This window comes from Oncorhynchus nerka, linkage group LG11 (assembly GCF_034236695.1).
Source record: "Oncorhynchus nerka isolate Pitt River linkage group LG11, Oner_Uvic_2.0, whole genome shotgun sequence".
NCBI classification, from domain to species: Eukaryota; Metazoa; Chordata; class Actinopteri; order Salmoniformes; family Salmonidae; genus Oncorhynchus; species Oncorhynchus nerka.
Window position 1 is genome coordinate 12,963,921 of NC_088406.1, and position 25,311 is coordinate 12,989,231.

Consider the following 25,311-nt stretch of genomic DNA (forward strand, 5'->3'; position numbering starts at 1 on the left):
TATTTTTGCAGAATTCTGCGTGCAGAGTCTCAATTTGGTGTTTGTCCCATTTTGTGAAGTCTTGGTTGGTGAGCGGACCCCAGACCTCACAACCATAAAGGGCAATGGGCTCTATGACTGATTCAAGTATTTTTAGCCAAATCCTAATTGGTATGTTGAAATTTATGTTTCTTTTGATGGCATAGAATGCCCTTCTTGCCTTGTCTCTCAGATCGTTCACAGCTTTGTGGAAGTTACCTGTGGCGCTGATGTTTAGGCCAAGGTATGTATAGTTTTTTGTGTGCTCTAGGGCAACAGTGTCTAGATGGAATTTGTATTTGTAGTCCTGGTGACTGGACCTTTTTTGGAACACGATTATTTTGGTCTTACTGAGATTTACTGTCAGGGCCCAGGTCTGACAGAATCTGTGCATAAGATCTAGGTGCTGCTGTAGGCCCTCCTTGGTTGGTGACAGAAGCACCAGATCATCAGCAAACAGCAGACATTTGACTTCGGATTCTAGCAGGGGGGAGGCCGGGTGCTGCAGACTTTTCTAGTGCCCGCGCCAATTCGTTGATATATATGTTGAAGAGGGTGGGGCTTAAGCTGCATCCCTGTCTCACCCCACGGCCCTGTGTGAAGAAATGTGTGTGTTTTTTGCCAATTTTAACCGCACACTTGTTGTTTGTGTACATGGATTTTATAATGTCGTATGTTTTACCCCCAACACCACTTTCCATCAGTTTGTATAGCAGACCCTCATGCCAGATTGAGTCGAAGGCTTTTTTGAAATCAACAAAGCATGAGAAGACTTTGCCTTTGTTTTGGTTTGTTTGGTTGTCAATTAGGGTGTGCAGGGTGAATACATGGTCTGTTGTACGGTAATTTGGTAAAAAGCCAATTTGACATTTGCTCAGTACATTGTTTTCATTGAGGAAATGTACGAGTCTGCTGTTAATAATAATGCAGAGGATTTTCCCAAGGTTACTGTTGACACATATTCCACGGTAGTTATTGGGGTCAAATTTGTCTCCACTTTTGTGGATTGGGGTGATCAGTCCTTGGTTCCAAATATTGGGGAAGATGCCAGAGCTAAGTATGATGTTAAAGAGTTTTAGTATAGCCAATTGGAATTTGTTGTCTGTATATTTGATCATTTCATTGAGGATACCATCGACACCACAGGCCTTTTTGGGTTGAAGGGTTTTTATTTTGTCCTGTAACTCATTCAATGTAATTGGAGAATCCAGTGGGTTCTGGTAGTCTTTAATAGTTGATTCTAAGATCTGTATTTGATCATGTATATGTTTTTGCTCTTTGTTCTTTGTTATAGAACCAAAAAGATTGGAGAAGTGGTTTACCCATACATCTCCATTTTGGATAGATAATTCTTCGTGTTGTTGTTTGTTTAGTGTTTTCCAATTTTCCCAGAAGTGGTTAGAGTCTATGGATTCTTCAATTGCATTGAGCTGATTTCTGACATGCTGTTCCTTCTTTTTCCGTAGTGTATTTCTGTATTGTTTTAGTGATTCACCATAGTGAAGGCATAGACTCAGGTTCTCCGGGTCTCTATGTTTTTGGTTGGACAGGTTTCTCAATTTCTTTCTTAGATTTTTGCATTCTTCATCAAACCATTTGTCATTATTGTTAATTTTCTTCGGTTTTCTATTTGAGATTTTTAGATTTGATAGGGAAGCCAAGTTTACACCTTCACTATTACAGTGGAACGTTTTACCCAGGAAATTGTCTAAAAGGGATTGAATTTGTTGTTGCCTAATTGTTTTTTGGTAGGTTTCCAAACTGCATTCCTTCCATCTATTGCATTTCTTAATGTTACTCAGTTCCTTTGGCTTTGATGCCTCATGATTGAGTATTGCTCTGTTTAAGTAGACTGTGATTTTGCTGTGGTCTGATAGGGGTGTCAGTGGGCTTACTGTGAACGCTCTGAGAGATTCTGGGTTGAGGTCAGTGATAAAGTAGTCTACAGTACTACTGCCAAGAGATGAGCTATAGGTGTACCTACCATAGGAGTCCCCTCGAAGCCTACCGTTGACTATGTACATACCCATACATATCTCTCTCTCTCTCCCTCTCTCCCTCTCTCTCTCTCTCTCTCTCTCTCTCTCTCTCTCCCCATTCTCTCTCTCTCCCCATTCTCTCTCTCTCCCCATTCTCTCTCCCTCTCCCCATTCTCTCTCTCTCCCCATTCTCTGTCTCTCCCCATTCCCTCTCTCTCTCTCTCTCTCTCTCTCCCCATTCTCTCTCTCTCTCTCTCTCTCTCTCTCTCTCTCTCTCTCTCTCTCTCCCATTCTCTCTCTCTCTCTCTCTCTCTCCCTCTCTCTCTCCCCCCATTCTCTCTCTCTCTCTCTCTCTCTCTCTCTCTCTCTCCCCATATTTATTTAACCATACATTTAATTGGTTTAAAACCTGGTTGTTTTATGTCATTTTATACAGCAAATCAACTGTATTTTATTGTCCAGCTGCCAAAGGCATAATCCTAGTCATATTAGTAACCAATGCTAGTTGTTACACCTTTAGATCTCCCCTCTTAGTATCTAACAGATCTTTTTTTATCTCCCCTCTTAGTATCTAACAGATCTTTTTGATCTCCCCTCTTAGTATCTAACAGATCTTTTTAGATCTCCCCTCTTAGTATCTAACAGATCTTTTCTTATCTCCCCTCTTAGTATCTAACAGATCTTTTCTTATCTCCCCTCTTAGTATCTAACAGATCTTTTCTTATCTCCCCTCTTAGTATCTAACAGATCTTTTCTTATCTCCCCTCTTAGTATCTAACAGATCTTTTCTTATCTCCCCTCTTAGTATCTAACAGATCTTTTCTTATCTCCCTCTTAGTATCTAACAGATCTTTTCTTATCTCCCCTCTTAGTATCTAACAGATCTTTTCTTATCTCCCCTCTTAGTATCTAACAGATCTTTTCTTATCTCCCCTCTTAGTATCTAACAGATCTTTTTTATCTCCCCTCTTAGTATCTAACAGATCTTTTCTTATCTCCGCTCGTACGTTTAGTGCACTTTTGAGAATGCTGTTTTCCTGCTAATTACATTTTGGAACGTGTGCGCATGGCCTACAGCCATATGTGCACTGTTGAGATTACAATATGAAGAAATAACACTTTATGAACCTTTTTAAGCTAAACGGTCTGATCTGTTGCATCAGCCTCAATTGCTTTTCTAAACATTTTAATTTGCAGTGGTTGTATGAGTGTGTTTTGAACCGTAGACATATTTTATATCATCCCAGGGACAATGGGATGCCCTTCATTTTGAGCCCTGGAGGGAATTATCTTATAAAGCCATAAAAAGTTTTTGTAATGTTGCTATATTTTATACCAAGGGGGGGCAATTATCAGGAGAGCCTTAAAGGGGCAGTGTTGTATTTTGAGGCAAGTGACTTGAGCTTTTGGACAGGTATAACATCAGTCCAAGTTAATGTCAAGCCCTGCTGTGTGTGTGTGTGTGTGTGTGTGTGTGTGTGTGTGTGTGTGTGTGTGTGTGTGTGTGTGTGTGTGTATGTGTGTGTGTGTGTGTGTGTGTGTGTGTGTGTGTGTGTGTCCTGCTTTGCACCTGGTCCAGTCAGGTCAGAGTGACCAAAAAAGCAATTATCAGTGTTTTGCTGCACAGACCTCCTACACTCTTCTTTCTGTGCTGAAAGAGAGAGAAAGAGCCCGAGCCGGCGGGAGGTAGGGAGAATGTCAGCCTGACATTGCTGGAGCAGTTGAAAGCCATCTCACTACTAGAGTCACTGCATCTGTACCCATGTAACCTAACGCTCCAAATAGAACGATCGCTCCACTGTGCTGTCACTATTGCCCATTTTTTTAATGTTATTCATTTAGCAGACACTCTTAACCTTACATTAGTGCATTCATCTTAAGATAGCTGAGAGAACATATCACTATTGTATCAAGTACATTTTCCCTCAACATAGTAGTTATCAGCAAAGTCATTGCTAGTAGGAAAAGACACTCTTTAAAGGGGTAGGGTTTCAGACGTTTTGGGCAAGGATTCCACTGTCCTGACATTAGGGGCAAGCTTGTTCCACCATTGGGGTGCCAGGACAGAGAAGTGCTTTGACTGGACTGAAATATTTGTCGGATCTCATTTTGGGTGGCAGTACTCTTTGTATAGGTTCCGGAACTCTGAAATATTTGTACGTCTATTCTATGAGAGGTTCCAGAACTCTGAAATATTTGTACGTCTATTCTGTGAGAGGTTCCAGAACTCTGAAATATTTGTACGTCTATTCTATGAGAGGTTCCGGAAATCTGAAATATTTGTACGTCTATTCTATGAGAGGTTCCGGAAATCTGAAATATTTGTACGTCTATTCTATGAGAGGTTCCAGAACTCTGAAATATTTGTAAGTCTATTCTATGAGAGGTTCCGGAAATCTGAAATATTTGTACGTCTATTCTATGAGAGGTTCCAGAACTCTGAAATATTTGTACGTCTATTCTATGAGAGGTTCCAGAACTCTGAAATATTTGTACGTCTATTCTATGAGAGGTTCCGGAAATCTGAAATATTTGTACGTCTATTCTATGAGAGGTTCCGGAAATCTGAAATATTTGTACGTCTATTCTATGAGAGGTTCCGGAACTCTGAAATATTTGTACGTCTATTCTATGAGAGGTTCCGGAACTCTGAAATATTTGTACGTCTATTCTATGAGAGGTGCAGGAACTCTGAAATATTTGTACGTCTATTCTATGAGAGGTTCCAGAACTCTGAAATATTTGTACGTCTATTCTATGAGAGGTTCCGGAAATCTGAAATATTTGTACGTCTATTCTATGAGAGGTTCCGGAAATCTGAAATATTTGTACGTCTATTCTATGAGAGGTTCCGGAAATCTGAAATATTTGTACGTCTATTCTATGAGAGGTTCCAGAACTCTGAAATATTTGTAAGTCTATTCTATGAGAGGTTCCGGAAATCTGAAATATTTGTACGTCTATTCTATGAGAGGTTCCAGAACTCTGAAATATTTGTACGTCTATTCTATGAGAGGTTCCAGAACTCTGAAATATTTGTACGTCTATTCTATGAGAGGTTCCGGAAATCTGAAATATTTGTACGTCTATTCTATGAGAGGTTCCGGAAATCTGAAATATTTGTACGTCTATTCTATGAGAGGTTCCGGAACTCTGAAATATTTGTACGTCTATTCTATGAGAGGTTCCGGAACTCTGAAATATTTGTACATCTATTCTATGAGAGGTGCAGGAACTCTGAAATATTTGTACGTCTATTCTATGAGAGGTTCCAGAACTCTGAAATATTTGTACGTCTATTCTATGAGAGGTTCCGGAAATCTGAAATATTTGTACGTCTATTCTATGAGAGGTTCCGGAAATCTGAAATATTTGTACGTCTATTCTATGAGAGGTTCCGGAACTCTGAAATATTTGTACGTCTATTCTATGAGAGGTTCCGGAACTCTGAAATATTTGTACGTCTATTCTATGAGAGGTGCAGGAACTCTGAAATATTTGTACGTCTATTCTATGAGAGGTGCAGGAACTCAAGCAGAAGAAAATATGAGGTTAAGACAGACAGACAGGCAGGCACTTACACACTGTGTACCAGACAAAAGCGCTGCAGGATAACAAATTTCATGCAATTCTACCCATTTTGTAATGGGGTGAAGATTTATTTTTGCAGTTTTAAAGCTAATTTTCTTAAATTCCACCAAACGTTGCTAATGCTAGCTAGCTATCCACTTAATATAACTTGTTTTCTCAAAATGTATGTCAGCTATCTAAGTTAGCAATGTTATGAATACAATGCCCAAAATTGTTGCCATGACTTATGCCATGTTATGATATTTGAGTGAGAATGACAAACAAAATCAGTGGGGGCCCCCTGGAGGTCAGGGGCCCTGGGCACGTGCCCTGCTTATCTGGTCAGTATTCAGCCATGATTACTACAAGTTTAGATAGTTGGCAAGACTATCTATGAATCCAAAAATTGTTAGCTGACATGGCTAATTGAGTGACTGTCAGTGATTGACATAACTAGAAAAAAATTGCTGATGCTCCACCAAATTTCGAATTTGAATTTTTTTGACTGAGTTCCCCCCCAGAAAATATGTATATACTGTATGTTTATGGATCGAGGACCCCCTAGTTGCCAGGCACCCTAAGCGACCGCTTATGTCCCTTATGCCTGGGGCCGGCCCTGGCCTTATGCAGTAGCCCATTTACGAATCCTAGAGTGGACATAGATTAGGGGAGGACACAGCAGCAGGGTCATTTCCACGAAAAGAGGGCCTTTTGCGTTCCTATATTGCACCAATATTACATTTTAAAAGCCTGTTATTTGAAGTGCCCTTTAAAGTGGAACTGACAGTGTTTTAACTAGTTTGCAAATATGAAACAAACAGACCATCATAATATCAGTCAAAAATATCAAATTCCCAATTTATGCTACAAAACCAACTTTAGGTTTTAAAATAGGTTCTATTTGACCCAAAAATGTAATGATGTACAGTAAGACATTGTTGTCAGAATAGATGGATGCAGTTCAATGCATGATTTAATATAGCTATTTAACCAATACATTTCTTGGTGGTTTAACAAATATTGCTATCAGGCTGTAAATCACAGCTGGCCTGGGTACATTGTTTACTGCCTCCATTTGGGATGCACTGTTTCAGTTTCAATGATTCAATATTTTGGATAAAAACAGACAACTGTAACTAAGGCTGGGAATGTCTATGTGATTGGACGAGTGGGTGAGTGGCCACATCTAAGTGCTCTCTTCTCAGAAAATGTAAGAAACCCATCATATTCTTCCTGTTGGTGTTTATGAACATATTTTCTTAAGATTTCATGTTGCTAAAACGCTGTCATTTCCACTTTAATATAGACAACATGGAGAATTCAATCAATCCATTTTTATATGAATAAAGTACCAAAATTCAGCATTTTCACATGTCCCTCGGTACATTTTCTGTGACTTCTCGGAAGATTTTAACCCACATTGTAAAGCCCTAGTTATTTTGTTGTTTTGACAAAGTAATTTCTAAAGCTTATTTTTTTATTTAATGTGATTAGTGATTCATTTTACGTCTCTTCCTCATTTTAATGTCAACCCTGTTACATGAACTGAACTCTTAATTTAATATGGTGAAACTTCCTTTTTAATATCACCTATATATAGGTACCCCCCACAATTTTGGCAACCAATCGCAGCGCTCCAATGGATAGCAACTGTCGTCGAGTCCGACACCTCGGACAAGCTCACGTCTAAATCACATGGAAGCCAAAGAGGGCTATTGCAAAAACAGTTTATTTTTTTTTATTATTATTATTATTTTTAAATAGCTAAATAATTTAACAGTGCACCAGAAGTACTTGCTACTGTGATTCCTGAAATGCAGAGCCTATTGATGGATGATTTATTTAAACCCGAAATTATACTTTTGCTACATTGTCTGCTAGCTCAGCTTAGCTAGCTCTGTCTCATTTACCACCAAACGTTGCTAATGCTAGCTAGCTATCCACTTAATATAACTTGTTTTCTCAAAATGTATGTCAGCTATCTAAGTTAGCAATGTTATGAATACAATGCCCATCTTGCTGTCGACATCAGGATACGATTTGAGAGCACTAGTTATCTCCAGAAGTGGTTCCAGCTTTGACTGCATGCTGACCGTGAGTCATTTAGTGGTTAGCTACACTACAAACATAATATCAAATCAAATACAGTTTTAATTGTCAGATGCTTCGTAAACAACAGGTGTAGACTAACAGTGAATTGCTTACTTTACGGCCCTTCCCAACAATGCAGAATACAATAAAACGTGAATATATTTAGTATAGTTTTATCTAAAAAGGATAACTTTTTCAATGTTTTACAATTAGAATTTTTATGAAATTCATTGAGGAGGGTGGTCCTCCCCTTCCTCCTCTGAGTTATAGTGCATGTCGTGTTCCGCCCTGCTCAATTAGCTGTGTGTAACATTAGGCTGTGTATACAGCCAAAACATTAAGGAACTGTGTCAGTGTCTCTCTTCCTCTCGCTCTGTTTTCATCTATTGAATTCAATATGAAATCATCTGTGTTTGTCATAGAATAATGGCACAAATTGCAGACAGATTTCCAGCTTTTGAAGCAAGCAGTGATGGGCCCTCCGATGAGCGACTTACATTTTAGATGAGACATTCCAGCCTCCAATGGCGGTGTTCATGTAATGTAATCCTACACCAGAGTCCCTAGTCACTACAGTCAAATGTGAGCTATTATGTTGCCGAGTCAAACTCCCTGGTCTAACAATGGAAATACATGTCCTCAAAGATGGAAGGCGGGTGGGAGGAGGCGAGATCAGGTGAGACCACTCTAGCCACTGAGGGGGCAAATACGTGATTGTTCCTCTCTGCTACAATTCACAAACCTTCACTGGGCTGAAGAGAGACAGAGATTTAGAAGCATTGATAAAACCCTTTAAAATACACAGACAGCCCCCAACATCACAGATTCATTAGGATGATTTAAGAGTTCCAATTCATTCCAAAGGTGTTCGATGGGGTTGAGGTCAGGGCTCTGTGCAGGCCAGTCAAGTTTCTCCACACTGATCTTGAAAAATAATTTCTGTATGGACCACACTTTATGCACGAGGTCATTGTCATGCTGAAACAGGAAAGGGCCTTCCCCAAAGTGTTGCCACGAAGTTGGATGCACAGAATGGTCTAGAATGTCATTGCTGTAGCGTTAAGATTTCCTTTCACTGGAACTAGCGTTGCAAAGGTTCAGAAATAATTTTTCCGGAAATTTTCCATGGGAAGTTAAGCCCTGGAATTTGGAGAATTTTGCTTAAATTCATTAAAACAGTTAGCTTATAATAGTGAACCTTTTTTTTGTGGGATACACATAAGGCAATTCTAGGTCTTGTGGCACATTTTGGTTAAACTATTCCCAATTCAATGGAATTGCAACCCTCTGCATGCACAGTGCACTCTTCCATCACATGTACAGCTGATTCTACAAGATCTTGCACACTAATGAGATGCTATTAAACCCACACTACTACACTGTCTGAGCCAAGAACTACATGCTTTCTGGTAAGTTTTCATTACAATACTGGGTGGGGTGAATATATTTTATACAACATACATTATTTTTTGTTAACTAGTAAATAGTAGCCTACAGAAAAGTGTGTTTAAATAATTTCTAACTTGTTAACAATTTCTGCTAGTTAGTTTTTACTACCATGTGGGTTTTAGCTTGCTTGAGCCTGCTAACTGAGTGTTAATTCACCTGTTTCCATACATGTTTCATTTTAAAGCATTTATCTTACCAAGGAGTTGTTTAATCTAACTGCTTAACTATTTATCTGTACATGGATTTGTATTTGTTGTTTTTTTACTAATTTTCTCTAATCTGTACAGGAAAATGCCACGGGCACTATCTGATGTGTGGAGACATTTCACTGTAGCTAATGTAGAAGGAAACATTTGAAAATACTAATAATAAAGTTCCCTCAGCCCTCACAACAAGCAACCTCTGACAAAAGTCTACTTCTATTTGAGGTGAAAATGATGAATCAGACACCTTATTGATAGCAACAGCTCATAGTCCTCCTGGAATCAGACTTTGAATGTCTTCGCCCAGCATACACCCCTCCAACCAGACATGCTTTATCTTTTCATTTGCTGAATGCGGAGTTCAACAGAGTTCAAGTGAAGGTCAAGAAAATCATAGAGAAAGCAGACTGTATTGCAATCATCTCTGATGGATGGTTGAATGCTCGTGGGCAAGGAATAATTAACTACATCATCTCCACTCCTCAACCAGTATTCTACAAGAGCATAGACACAAAGGACAACAGACACACCGGTCTCTACATTGCAGATGAGCTGAATGCAGTCATCAATGACCTTGGACCACAGAAGGTATTTGCACTGGTGACAGACAATGCTGCGAACATGAAGGCTGCTTGGTCTAAAGTGGAGGAGGCCTACCCTCACATCACACCCATTGGCTGTGCTGCTCATGCATTGCATCTGTTCCTCAAGGACATCATGGCACTGAAAACAATGGAGCCAAGGAAATGGTTAGGTATGTGAAGGGTCTTCAAGTTATAGAAGCAATCTACCTCACCAAGCAAAGTGAGAAGAATAAGAGCACCACATTGAAGCTGCCCAGCAACACCCGCTGGGGTGGTGTTGTCATCATGTTTGACAGTCTCCTGGTGTGGAAGAAGTCTCTCCAATAAATGGCCATATCACAGTCTGCCGATATGGACAGCCCCAAGAGATCCTCCTGGATGATGTATTTTGGGAGAGAGTGGTAAGCAGTCTAAAACTCCTGAAACCTATAGCAGTAGCCATTGCACGGATTGAGGGAGACTATGCCATCCTGTCTGATGTTCAGGCTCTGCTTGCAGATGTAAGAGAAGGAATCCGTACTGCCCTTCCCACTTCACTGTTGCTCCAAGCAGAGGAAACTGCAATTCTGAAATACATTAAAAAGCGTGAAGACTTCTGCCTGAAGACCATACATGCCGCAGCGTACATGTTGGACAGCAAGTATGCTGGCAAGAGCATCCTGTCTGGTGCAGAGATCAACAAGGCCTATGGTGTCATCACTACCGTGTCTCGCCACCTTGGCCTGGATGAGGGCAAGGTTCTTGGCAGTCTGGCGAAGTACACTTCCAAGCAAAGGCTTTGGGATGGAGATGCAATATGGCAGTCGTGCCAACATATCTCATCAGCCATCTGGTGGAAGGGACTTTGTGGATCTGAGGCTCTTTCCCCTGTTGCCTCCATCACCGTCCAAATCCCACCAACATCAGCCGCCTCAGAGCGCAACTGGTCCTTGTTTGGGAACACACACCAAAACACGCAACAGGCTGACAAATACAAGGGTTGAAAAACTTGGTGGCCATCCGGGCAAATTCGAGGCTTTTTGAGCCTGACAACGAGCCATCCTCAACAAGGTTGGAAGGTGACAGTGAAGATGAGGCCACAGAGTCTGATGTTCAAGAGGTGGACATTGAGGAGGTCCAGGGAGAAGACATGGAAGCCTGAGAGGAAGATAACCAAAGCTTTCGTTTCTGGACTATCATTTTGGACTATGTTGAAAATGTTTTTGGGAGATGTGATGGATCATTGGGGATCATTCAATATTCCCTTTCTTTTGTTGTTCAGTGAAATCATCTCATGTGAAGAGTCAACTCATTTAATTAAAGTTAAATTCGTCAGTCATTTTTTTAATTGATTATTTCTATTGGAAGGATTTAATAATTTGTCATCTCTATTTATGATGAGGTTACAGGTTTATGTTTCTGTCTCCACATGATATGGTAAATATATCCAATGCAAAAAACATCTACATTTAAATGGTATTAATATTAATGTGCATATATTGCCGTTAATCCCCATATATTCCCGCTAATTCCCACAGAAAGTTTCCACCTCTGAATATTCCCCAAAATGTGCAACCCTAACTGGAACTAAGGGACCTAGCCCGAACCATGAAAAACAGCCACAGACCATTATTCCTACTCCACCAAACTTTACTGTTGGCACTATGCATTGGGGCAGGTAGCATTCTCCTGGCATCCACCAAACCCCAGATTCTTCTGTTGTACTGCCAGATGGTTGCTTCCAGAAGCAGTTTGGAACTCGGTAGTGAGTGTTACAACTAAGGACAGACGATTTTTACTCTCTACGTGCTTCAGCACTCGATGGTCCTGTTCTTTGAGCATGTGTGGCCTACCACTTTGCGGCTGAGCCGTTGTTGCTCCTAGACGTTTGCACTTCACAATAACAGCACTTACAGTAGACCGATGCAGCTCTAGCAGGGCAGAAATTTGATGAACTGACCTAATGGAAAGGTGGCATCCTATGACGGTGCCACGTTGAAAGTCACTGAGCTCTTTAGTAAGGCCATTAATCTGCTATTGTTTTCTATGGAGATTGAATGGCTGTGGGCATCGATTTTATACACTAATTTGAAGGGGTGTCCATATACTTTTGGGGCGGCAGGGTAGCCTAGTGGTTAGAGTGTTGGACTAGTCACGGAAGGTTGCAAGGTTGCAAGTTCAAACCCCCGAGCTGACAAGGTACAAATCTGTCGTTCTGCCCTTGAACAGGCAGTTAACCCACTGTTCCTAGGCCGTCATTGAAAATAAGAATTTGTTCTTAACTGACTTGCCTAGTTAAATAAAGGTTAAAAAAAAAAAAATATATATATATAGTGTATGTGTTAGAAAAGCAAATCTAACGACCTGTTAGGCTATATTGCAAGTAGACTAGTGTCTAAATGGTCCCCCTCTTCCCTAATTAGCTTACTTTTTCATACAATATACAGGCTAAATATTAGGCTTAACTGGCTGCAGTAGGCTACATGATCTGTGTTAGTGTGTGTATCTTTCTCTGTTTTCTTCCTACCTCGACTGGACCACTGTCCTCTGCAGCACTGACCAGAATAACCAGAACTTTTAGCAAATAAGTCTGTTCATTTCAGACATTTAGCAGCTTGGTATGTCTCCCGACTGTTTCTCACTGGTCAGCCAATATAGATTATTATGACAAAAAGAAAAATTGCGCAAAAGTTATAAAAAAAAAAACAGGAGGCCGCGTTTTTTAAATAATAAAATACTAAAAAATGGTTGTTGTTTTTTTGTCGATTTTGACCTGACCAGCCCACCCCAATAAAAGATGTCCCTTCTGGCCAATCCACCCATGATTGTGAGGGGATTTAGCCAGTGGTTGATGGGGGTATTGAGCTTCCCGGGAAAATGCTGTTGGAGGTTGCAACAGTAACCAAGGGGGCGGGGCTAAGCAAAGGGTCAATTGCCACTCCTTGTTGCACACAACAAGCTTCCAGGGGATTAATGGCTGATTTTAAGATGAAATTGTCAATCCTCTTACTTTTGGGGGCACTTAATAGGCACTTATTGTAGTCTTCTTCTTTTTTACCCTCTTGAGAAGGGAAAATGTGTTTTTTATTCATTTGAACATGTGCTCTGTATGACAGAATGTTAAACTTCTGTCAAAATACACTTCTCAAAAGCATCCGAATATCCCTATTGACGTTGACCTGACAGACAGAAATAAAAATACATTTCAACTTCTACCCTTTCTATCATTTCTCTACAGTCCTCTTCTCCCCCCTCATTCCTTTTCTCCCTCCCTCCATATCTCCCCCTCACTCTCTCTCTCTTTCTCTCCTTATCCCTCTTGCTCTTCTCCCTCCTCCTTCCTCTTCTCTCCTCCTTCCTTTTCTCCCTCCCTCCATATCTCCCCCTCACTCTCTCTCTCTTCTCTTATCCCTCTTGCTTATCCCCTTCCTTCCTTTTCTCCCTCCCTCCTCTCTCTCTTCCTTTTCTCCCTCCCTCCTCCTTCCTTTTTCTCCCTCCCTCCATATCCCCCCCTCACTCTCTCTCTCTCTTTCTCTCCTTATCCCTCTTGCTCTTTCCTCCTCCTTCCTTTTTCTCCCTCCCTCCATATCTCTCTCTCTCTCTCTCTCTCTCTTTCTCTCCTTATCCCTCTTGCTCTTCTCTTCTTCTCACTTCTTTTGAAGCACGCTCATGTTTCCCTTTCGTACCGTTGTTTTCTTTCTCTGTCTCCAGAAGCCAGACAGAGTGGATGGTTTCCTCGGTCTTTCAGGCTTCAGGTTTCTGGGTGCTGAAGTAATAGATGACTCTCTCATTCTATCTCCCTCTCTTTCCCCCGTTCCTGGGTGTAGAGTTATCTCTTTCCCATCTCTCTCTCACTCTCTATTTTCCTCCCACAGTGCTCAGGGAGGAGCTGAGGAGTGTGTGTGTCGAACTCCAGAGGATCAGGACGGAGAGAGAGAACGTGGAGCAGAAACTCATGTAAGTAGATATGCCATAGAGACATATTTGCATGCGAGGCGTTTACACACACACACACACACACACACACACACACACACACACACACACACACACACACACACAGACACACACACACACACACACACACACACACACACACACACGCAGACACACACACACGCAGACACACACATCATGAACACATGCAAACAGCCAAATAAACAGCCAAATAAACACCCCCTCCTGTGAGGCAGTTGGAATATGGAATGTGCTGTGGTGGTATAGAGCAGATCAGAGTCAGCCTTGGATTTACAGTTCCTGTCTCCCAACCAATCACAGCACTGTCATAGGATTCAGGAAACACACTTTCTGCATAACGGACCAAATCAAATCAAATGTATTTACATAGCCCTTCGTACATCAGCTGATATCTCAAAGTGCTGTACAGAAACCCAAACAGCAAGCAATGCAGGTGTTGAAACTGCTTTCGCAACAGCTAATGGGGATCCTAATAAAATATCAAACACCACATGACATTTACATTTACATTTAAGTCATTTAGCAGACGCTCTTATCCAGAGCGACTTACAAATTGGTGCGTTCACCCAGACACGTACAAACACTATGACATTACACATGTCCTCAGGCTGGGGTTACACAAAGCAACTCTCACACAATTTGAGTTACAGTTGCAAGTGATCATGTCAAATCAAATTGTATTTGTCACATGCGCCGAATACAACAGGTGTAGTAGACCTTACAGTGAAATGCTTACTTACAAGCTCTTAACCAACAATGCTTTAACCTACAGTGAAATGCTGAATAATCGGGACGTAGACGTCCCAAGTAGAGCTCTACAAATGTAATAGACCTACGCTAAATGCTAATAGTATTAGTTAAAACTCAAAATGCTAAAATACAACATGCAGACCTCACAGGTGTAGTAGCTCATATATCGAATACAAAGGTACACTCACAGTGAAATGCTGAATCCAGGCAACAAGTCAGATTTTTAAAATGCTTTTGAAATGCTGAAAGCATGAGAAGCTATTATCTGATAGCATGTAACACCCCAAAAGACCCACAGGGGACGTAAACAAAATAATTAGAATACAACAGGTGTTACACAAACCTCACAATAAAATAGAAAACATTCATTACCTTTCACCATCTTCTTTGTTGGCACTCCTAGATGTCCCATAAACACTATTTGGGTCTTTATTTGATTAAATCAGGTGTCCATCACATGAAAGCCTGAGATATCAGTTATATGTAGACTGTGTGATAAACTGAAAAAACATAGTTTAAAACAGTGAAAACGAATCATTTTTTAAAATTCAAAAAGTCGACGATAAACTTTCACAAAACACTTGAAATACGTTTGTAATGCAACTTTAGGTAGGTTAGTAAACGTTACAGTGAAATGCTGAATAAAATTCATCAGGATGCTGAATGTAAAGATCATTAGCTGTCCGTCTGGAAAAATGTCCAGGGTAGAAACTCACAGTGAAAATATCCGGTCCTAGACCGGAGGAGATACAGGTGTAGTGTCCTGTATGTGTTTGACCCAAAAAAACTCAGGTGAAGGAAATGACAAGACTCTAGACACCCTGTGAAATGCTGTACAACAGGTACTGCAACCTCAGTCAATTAATTGTGGTTCACAGTGAAATTATCAATGGGTTCAAGTAGCTGCATGGATATATTTTCCCATTTTCAGTGATCAGTTTTTCCTAGTAGCTTTTCAATGTAAATGCTGAATTCTGGTAAAGCCACAGCAGTGATTTAACCAGTTTTTTAAACGTCTGAGTGTTTTCTATCCACACAGACTAAGCAAATGCATATACTATATTCCTGGCATGAGTAGCAGGGCGCTGAAATGTTGCGCGATTTTTAACAGAATGTTCAAAAAAGTAGAGGGTCGACTTAAGAGGTTTTTAAGAAAATAAAAAGTGTTAATTAAAAAATAGATACGTTTAAAAAAAAAGAAGTAAAAAAGTAATTTTGCTGTTACATGAAGCAACTCGAACGCATTTGAAATCGCATGCAACAGCCAATCAAAGTGAAGCTGCTTGTTTGAGAATTCTAAACTCATCCCATGTCATCTGCTGCATTACATCGTGGTTTCACTAATTATTTGTTTATCCAACTGTTTGTTTATTGTAGCACGGATATAGAAGAAATGTAGCCTGTACAATTTAGCCAAAATGACATTGCAAACATCAGCACCAACAAGCTAACCAAGCTAGCAACAAACTAAGTTAACTAGCGTAGTTCATCGTGGACAACTTCAGTTGAAATTGGTTAGGGAGAGGTTTGAGTTCCCTTTCAAAATGAAATGTATTGACTGCTAAACCATGTATAATAATTTGCATACATCTCCTGTTGTTCTGTCATTGCTGATCGCGGGTTGTGCTGGGCAGCACTGACAGCTGTGTTGACATGACAACTGGGTCGATATTCTGAACCTTCAAATGGATCATGTGACGAAAGTGTTTGTTTTGATTGGCTGTTGCTTGCAACTATTAGCACAAAGTTGCAAAGTTTCAACTGGATCTAACCAAGTTTCAGATGAGTTACTGATTAGTTGCAGTGTGTTTCACTTAGCAACTAATTTGCAAGCAACTCAAATTGCGTACAAGTTGCGTCGTGTAACGGCAGCTTTAGAGTTACACTTGTCATGATGGGTTGGACCAACCAGGCACCATACTTCACACACTTCAAACTCTCTGCCTCTCTTATGCCGCCTGTGTGTCTCAACCAGACCAGCAGCTGTGTCTCAACCAGACCAGCAGCTGTCTCTCTGTGTCTCAACCAACAGCTGTCTCTCTGTGTCTCAACCAGACCAGCAGCTGTCTCACTGTTTCTCAACCAGCAGCTGTCTCACTGTGTCTCAACCAGCAGCTGTCTCTCTGTGTCTCAACCAGACCAGCAGCTGTCTCACTGTTTCTCAACCAGCAGCTGTCTCACTGTTTCTCAACCAGCAGCTGTCTCTCTGTGTCTCAACCAGACCAGCAGCTGTCTCACTGTTTCTCAACCAGACCAGCAGCTGTCTCACTGTGTCTCAATCAGCAGCTGTCTCTCTGTGTCTCAACCAGACCAGCAGCTGTCTCACTGTTTCTCAACCAGCAGCTGTCTCTCTGTTTCTCAACCAGACCAGCAGCTGTCTCTCTGTGTCTCAACCAGACCAGCAGCTGTCTCACTGTTTCTCAACCAGCAGCTGTCTCTCTGTGTCTCAACCAGCAGCTGTCTCTCTGTGTCTCAACCAGCAGCTGTCTCTCTGTGTCTCAACCAGCAGCTGTCTCTCTGTGTCTCAACCAGACCAGCAGCTGTCTCTCTGTTTCTCAACCAGCAGATGTCTCTCTGTTTCTCAACCAGCAGCTGTCTCTCTGTGTCTCAACCAGCAGCTGTCTCTCTGTGTCTCAACCAGACCAGCAGCTGTCTCTCTGTTTCTCAACCAGCAGCTGTCTCTCTGTTTCTCAACCAGCAGCTGTCTCTCTGTGTCTCAACCAGACCAGCAGCTGTCTCTCTGTTTCTCAACCAGCAGCTGTCTCTCTGTGTCTCAACCAGCAGCTTCTCTTTTGACTTTGGTCTATCCTGCTGTATAGCATCCTTTCTATCCTTTTAACCTTATTCTGTCTTTGTGCGTTTTCCTTTCTTTGCCCCACCTATTCCACCTCTCCTCCTCCAGCATCTGCTCTCCCTCGCTGTCTTTATTCTGATTGCTTCCTCTCTTTTCTCCATCCTCCTCTTCGGAGGGAATATAAAGGAACACAGCAGCCAGTGTAAAGTCACAGAGAGTTTCTGTGTTCCTGTTTAGATTCCGTGGAAGTGTGGCGTTGTGGGTTCAGAATAGGTTCTGAATCATGGAGTGTGTGTGGGCTGATAGCTCTGTTGGTTAAACGCTCTATCCATCTCCTTCATTAATGTCTCTGCTATCATAATAACTATCCATCTCCTTCATTAATGTCTCTGCTATCATAATAATTATCCATCTCCTTCAGTCGTCTCTGCTTTCATAATAACTATCCATATCCTTCATTAATGTCTCTGCTATCATAATAACTATCCACCTCCTTCATTAATGTATCTGCTATCATAATAACTATCCATCTCCTTCATTAATGTCTCTGCTATCATAATAACTATCCACCTCCTTCATTAATGTCTCTGCTATCATAATAACTATCCATCTCCTTCATTAATGTCTCTGCTATCATAATAACTATCCATCTCCTTCATTAATGTTTCTGCTATCATAATAACTATCCATCTCCTTCATTAATGTCTCTGCTATCATAATAACTATCCATCTCCTTCATTAATGTCTCTGCTATCATAATAATTATCCATCTCCTTCATTAATGTCTCTGCTATCATAATAACTATCCATCTCCTTCAGTCGTCTCTGCTATCATAATAACTATCCACCTCCTTCATTAATGTCTCTGCTATCATAATAACTATCCATCTCCTTCATTAAAGTCTCTGCTATCATAATAACTATCCATCTCCTTCATTAATGTATCTTCTATCATAATAACTATCCACCTCCTTCATTAATGTCTCTGCTATCATAATAACTATCCATCTCCTTCATTAATGTCTCTGCTATCATAATACCTATCCACCTCCTTCATTAATGTCTCTGCTATCATAATAACTATCCATCTCCTTCATTAATGTCTGCTATCATAATAACTATCCATCTCCTTCATGAATGTCTCTGCTATCATAATAACTATCCATCTCCTTCATTAATGTCTCTGCTATAATAATAACTATCCATCTCCTTCATTAATGTCTCTGCTATCATAATACCTATCCACCTCCTTCATTAATGTCTCTGCTATCATAATAACTATCCATCTCCTTCAGTCATGTCTCCGTATCATAATAACTATAAAATACACAATTTATCCTGCTTCATGTCTCCACTATCATAATTAATATAAAATACACCATTTATCCTGCTTCAGTCATTTATCCATCATCAAAATAACTATCTATCTCCTTCAGTCATGTCTCTGCTATCATAAATACTATAAAATACACCATTTATCCTGCTTCAGTCATGTCTACACTATCATAATTACTATAAAATACACCATGTATCCTGCTTCAGTCATGTCTCTGCTATCATAAATACTATAAAATATACAATTTATCCTTCCTTAGTGACATGTCTTGTCCTAAAGGGAGGTCCCGCCAAACCAGAGACACACACACACATGCATGCACACAACTAATGAACGATCATGGTACAAACACACCAAGACAGTCGCGAAGAGGGCACAATTAAACCTTTCCCCCTCAGTCTCAGATTTGGCAAAGGTCCCCAGATCCTCAAAAAGTTCTACTGCTGCACCATCGAGAGCATCCTGAGCAGTTGCATCACCGCCTGGTATGGCAATTGCTCGGCATCTGACTGTAAGGCACTACAGAGGGTAGTGTGTACGGGCCAGTACATCGCTGGGGCCAAGCTTCCTGCCATCCAGGACCTACAGTTGAAGTCGGAAGTTTACATACACTTAGGTTGGAGTCATTCAAACTCGTTTTTCAACCACTCCACACATTTCTTGTTAACAAACTGTAGTTTTGGCAAGTCGGTTAGGACATCTACTTTGTGCATGACACAAGTAATTTTTCCAACAATTGTTTACAGACAGAATATTTCACTTATAATTAACTGTATTACAATTCCAGTGGGTCAGAAGTTTACATACACTAAGTTGACTGCCTTTAAACAGCTTGGAAAATTCTAGAAAATGATGTCATGGCTTTAGAAGCATCATTTGAGTCAATTGAAGGTGTACCTGTGGATGTATTTCAAGGCCTACCTTCAAACTCAGTGCCTCTTTGCTTGACATAATGGGAAAATCTAAAGAAATCAGCCAAGACCTCAAAAAACAATTGTAGACCTCCACAAGTCTGGTTCATCCTTGGGAGCAATTTCCAAACGCCTGAAGGTACCACATTTGTCTGTACAAGCAAGAGTACGCTTGTATAAACACCATGGGACCATGCAGGCATCATACCACTCAGGAAGGAGACGCGTTCTGTCTCCTAGAGATGAACGCACTTTGGTGCGAAAAGTCTAAATCAATCCCAGAACAACAGCAAAAGACCTTGTGAAGATGATGGAGGAAACAGGTACAAAAGTATCTATATCCACAGTAAAACGAGTCCTATATCGACATAACCTGATAGGCCGCTCTACAAGGAAGAAGCCACTGCTCCAAAACCACCATAAAAAAACAGACTACGGTTTGCAACTGCACATGGGGACAAAGATCGTACTTTTTGGACAAATGTCCTCTGGTCTGATAAAACAAAAATATAATTGTTTGGCCATAATGACCATCATTATGTTTGGAGGTAAAAGGGGGAGGCTTGCAAGCCAAAGAACACCATCCTAACTGTGAAGCACGGGGGTGGCAGCATCATATTTGGGGGTGCTTTGCTGCAGGAGGGACTGGTGCACTTCACAAAATAGATGGCATCATGAGGGTGGAAAATTATGTGGATATATTGAAGCAACATCTCAAGACATCAGTCGGGAAGTTAAAGCTTGGTTGCAAATGGGTCTTCCAAATGGACAATGACCCCAAGCATACTTCCAAAATTGTGGCAAAATGGCTTAAGGACAACAAAGTCAAGGTATTGGAGTGGTTATCACAAAGCCCTGACCTCAATCCTACTGAAATTGTGGGCAGAACTGAAAACGCGTGTGCGAGCAAGGAGGCCTACAAACCTGACTCAGTTACACGAGCTCTGTCACGAGGAATGGGACCAAATTCACCCAAATTATTGTGGGAAGCTTGTGGAAGGCTACCCGAAACGTTTGACCCAAGTTAAACAATTTAAAGGCAATGCCACCAAATACTAATAATAACTTCTGACCCACTGGAAATGTGATGAAAGAAAGAAAAGCTGAAATAAATCATTCTCTCTACTATTATTCTGATATTTCACATTCTTAAAATAAAGTGGTGATCCTAGACGGGGAATTTGTACTAGGATTAAATGTCAGGGATTGTGAAAAATGAGTTTACATGTATTTGGCTAAGGTGTATGTAAACTTCTGACTTCAAATGTATATAATAGGCGGTGTCAGAGCCATAAGACTGCTGAACAATTAATCAAATGGCCCCCCTCCATTTGTTTTGTACACTGCTGTTTATTATCTATGCATAGAAGCTTCACCCCTACCTACATGTACAAATTACCTCGAAACTGTACTCCCGCACACTGACTCGGTACCCCCTGTATATAGCCTCGTTGTTGTAATGTTATTGTGTTCCTGTTATCATTGTTATTTTTTACTTTAGTTTATTTGGAATATATTTTCTTAACTCTTCTTGAACTGCACTGTTGGTTAAGGGCTTGTAAGTAAGCATTTCGCGGTTAGGTCCACGCTTGTTGTATTCGGCGCATGTAACAAATGAAGTTTGATTTGATTTGAACTACGCAACTACAGAACAACCCACCCAGTCACGGGCGCACATGGGCTCACCCGCACGACATACAGGAATGATTTTAATGTGGTAAATATCAGCCCGCCCTGATCATCAAGACCTGACAGTCTCAAGATAAACCGCTCTTTATTCCACTAATGCCGTCTCCCTCCTCTTTACATTCCTCCTCTCTGTTCCTGTCTTTCGCTGCTGTACCCCTACATATGACCACTCCTGACTTCCAAATCATTTGCACCGTGTGTGTGTGTGTGTGTGTGTGTCTTTGTGTGTGCTTGCGTGTATATGTGGTTTGGAGCTGTCATGTCTCTGCTGTGGCTGGGCTTGTTCCTCAGCCCTGAGATGTTATATGACAGAGGGGGAGCGGAGTTCCCTGTCAGACTGACTCTGGGAATGACACTCCGTCAGAGTGATGAGCGACGCTCCCACCTCGCGTGCAGAACTAACCTGACTCCACGCTAATGCACCACTGCATGAGGAGTGTGTGTGTGTGTGTGTGCGCATGGGTTAACTTCATTGTAATTTTAACTAAAATAAAATTGTGGGACTTTGCTTTACCTATTTTAAAATACTGGTATTTGAAGATGTTTCAAAAGTGTTAAACAAAACAGTTAAATATATTCCAAATGAAATGTAGTAAAATAATTACTATATCAACCGTATTACTTTGGGCTGTTTTTAGCTGTCACGCTAGCTGTTCGGTCTGAACAGATTCACAAATCATGGGAATTTTTTGCGCTATGAGGACGTTGTCTCCCTCCGAGGCACATGTTGCTAGGCAACTCCCCTTAGCATGCCTGCTCTCTCAGTGGCTAAAGCCAGTGTGAGAAATATGCTATGAAACTAAATAAATACTGCATTTTGACCCACAAAACTTGTTTGTTAGATGTTAGATTAATGATAATCTTGTTAAGATGACGAACTTCAAAGTGTGATGTAGTTTTATTGGAATTTGCAGCTGTTGTTGGTAAGTAATGAATCTGCAAGCTTCTGACATTACTTACCGCATCCTGAACAGAAGCAGGTGATGGGTTACGAAAACAGCTTGATGCTTGGTTGGTGGAATATATATATTTTACTGTTCTGATCTCAGATTTGAAAAGCAGAGAAATAGAGGATGCTCTAACTTTCTGTCAAACGTTTTGGAAAAGTGGTTAAAAACGTCAGGAAATGGAATGTCATTGATGTGGTTAGTAAAACAGCTGTATCGTTTGATTGGTAGAATATATATTGGCTTCCGATTTCAGATTTGAATAGCAGAGAAGTAGAAGATTTCATACGCTCTAACTGTTTGTCTAAGTTGTTGGCAAAGTAGCTGATTAGAATGTTGAGAGGCATTGATGTCACAATGGGCCCTTTAGAATGCTGAGGAAATCCTATGAAAGTGTATGGAGGACAAAAATAAGGACAGAAGTCTTAATAGTTTAAAAGGTATAAAAGACATCCAAAAGTTGTATCAAAGCACACTATTCAAGGCCGATCTGCACGTTTTAAAGTTTGCATGACGTTTCTAGCTTAAACGGTGTATAACGAGTAGCTTTCATAAAAAATAGAAGTATGACAAAGATTTAGAATGGAGGCCTCCCGGGTGGCGCAGTGGTTAAGGGCGCTGTACTTCAACGTTAGCTGTGCCACCAGAGATCCTGGGTTTGCGCCCAGGCTCTGTCGTAACCGGCCGCAACCATTAGGTCCGTGGGGCGACGCACAATTGGCCTAGCGTCGTCCGGGTTAGGGAGGGCTTGGCCGGTAGGGATATCCTTGTCTCATCGCGCACCAGCGACTCCTGTGGCGGGCCGGGCGCAGTGCACGGTGTTTCACGGTGTTTCCTCCGACACGTTGGTGCGGCTGGCTTCTGGGTTGGATGCGCGCTGTGTTAAGAAGCAGTGCGGCTTGGTTGGGTTGTGTATCGGAGGACGCATGACTTTCAACCTTTGTCTCTCCCGAGCCCGTACGGGAGTTGTAGCGATGAGACATGATAGTAGCTACTAAAACAATTGGATACCACGAAATTGGGGCAAAAAAGTGTTAAAATTCACAAAAGAAACAAAAAAAAACAACAAAAAAGATTTAGAATACTAATAATCAACCCTTTACCTCCACTCTGGAACGAGGAGTGGGTTTACACAGGGAATGTGTGTGTGTGAGTGTGTCTGTGGAATGTGCGTGTCCATAGAGCCCAGGGATCAGAGTAAAGACCAGAGGATGAAGGGGATGTGTGGCGTTGCACGCGACCCAAGCACATGTTACAGACATATAGCTACCGTATCCCTGGAGACTACTGGCTCCTCCTAGATCTGTTTTCTTCCTCATGTCCAAACTATAACTCTGGTCTACAGTAGTTGATGTGGGAATAGCTGTAGTTGTTAGATCTAAGCTCAAGTGTGAGTGTCCTCCTCGATGCTGAACCATGTATTGAGATCAGTAGTTAGCATTACCAAGACACTGTCTAAACCATGTATTGAGATCAGTAGTTAGCATTACAAAGACACTGTTTAAACCATGTATTGAGAGTAATAGTTAGCCTAACCAGGAAGCTGAACCATGTATGAAAATCAGTAGTTAACCTAAACAGGAATCTGTCTACTGATCCTCTGGTTATAATGTTGACCTCTCATCAAAGAGTTGTGACTGGGACATGACTTGTACTGTATGTACAAGAAGTCCTGCTACTTCCGCAGAGCCGTCAAACAAGCAAAAAGGACAATATAGGAACAAGGTGGAATCCTATTACATATGCTCTGACGCCCGACACGTGACAGGAGCTACATTCCATTACGGATTACAAAGGAAAACCCAGCCATGATCTGCCTGACGATGCCTTTCTACCAGACGAACTCAATGCATTTTATATTAAGCTTAGACAAAAACAACACTCCTCCATACAGACCTTCTCCAGATCCTTCAGGTTTCGGGGCTGTCGCTGGGCAATACGGACTTTCAGCTCCCTCCAAATATTTTCTATTGAGTTCAGGTCTGGAGACTGGCTAGGCCACTCCAGGACCTTGAGCTGCTTCTTACAGAGCCACTCCTTAGTTGCCCTGGCTGTGTGTTCCGGGTCGTTGTCATGCTGGAAGACCCAGCCACGATCCATCTTCAATGCTCTCACTGAGGGAAGGAGGTTGTTGGCCAAGATCTCGTGATACATGGCCCCATCCATCCTCCCCTCAATACGGTGTTGTCGTCCTGTCCCCTTTGCAGAAAAGCATCCCCAAAGAATGATGTTTCCACCTCCATGCTTCACAGTTGGGATGGTGTTCTTGGGGTTGTACTCATCCTTCTAAAAGCTCTATTTTTGTCTCATCAGACCACATGACCTTCTCCCATTCCTCCTCTGGATCATCCAGATGGTCATTGGCAAACTTCAGACGGGCCTGGACATGCGCTGGCTTGATCAGGGGGACCTTGCGTGCACTGAAGGATTTTAATCCATGATGGTGTAGTGTGTTACTAATGGTTTTCTTTGAGACTGTGGTCCCAGCTCTCTTCAGGTCATTGACCAGGTCCTGCCGTGTAGTTCTGGGCTGATCCTTCACCTTCCTCATGATCATTGATGCCCCACGAGGTGAGATCTTGCATGGAGCCCCAGACCGAGGGTGATTGACCGTCATCTTGAACTTCTTCCATTTTCTAATAATTGCACCAACAGTTGTTGCCTTCTCACCAAGCTGCTTGTCTATTGTCCTGTAGCCCATCCCAGCCTTGTGCAGGTCTACAATTGTATCCCTGATGTCCTTACACAGCTCTCTGGTCTTGGCCATTGTGGAGAGGTTGGAATCTGTTTGATTGAGTGTGTGGACAGGTGTCTTTTATACAGGTGACGAGTTCAAACAGGTGCAGTTAATACAGGTAATGAGTGGAGAACAGGAGGGCTTCTTAAAGAAAAACTAACAGGTCTGTGAGAGCTGGAATTCTTACTGGTTAGTAGGTGATCAAATACTTATGTCATGCAATAAAATGCAAATTAATTACTTAAAAATCATACAATGTGATTTTCTGGATTTTTGTTTTAGATTCCGTCTCTCAC

General features: G+C 41.4%; 1 protein-coding gene across 1 annotated transcript in view; it reads left to right on the forward strand.

The window, feature by feature from the left end:
• lekr1 (Leucine-, glutamate- and lysine-rich protein 1) overlaps window positions 1–25,311 on the forward strand; it is a 171,804-nt gene that overhangs the window by 80,841 nt on the left and 65,652 nt on the right. The window contains exon 6 of the mRNA XM_065024974.1: window positions 13,749–13,830. Coding sequence (XP_064881046.1) covers window positions 13,749–13,830 — 82 coding nt within the window. The remainder of the gene's footprint in view (window positions 1–13,748; window positions 13,831–25,311) is intronic.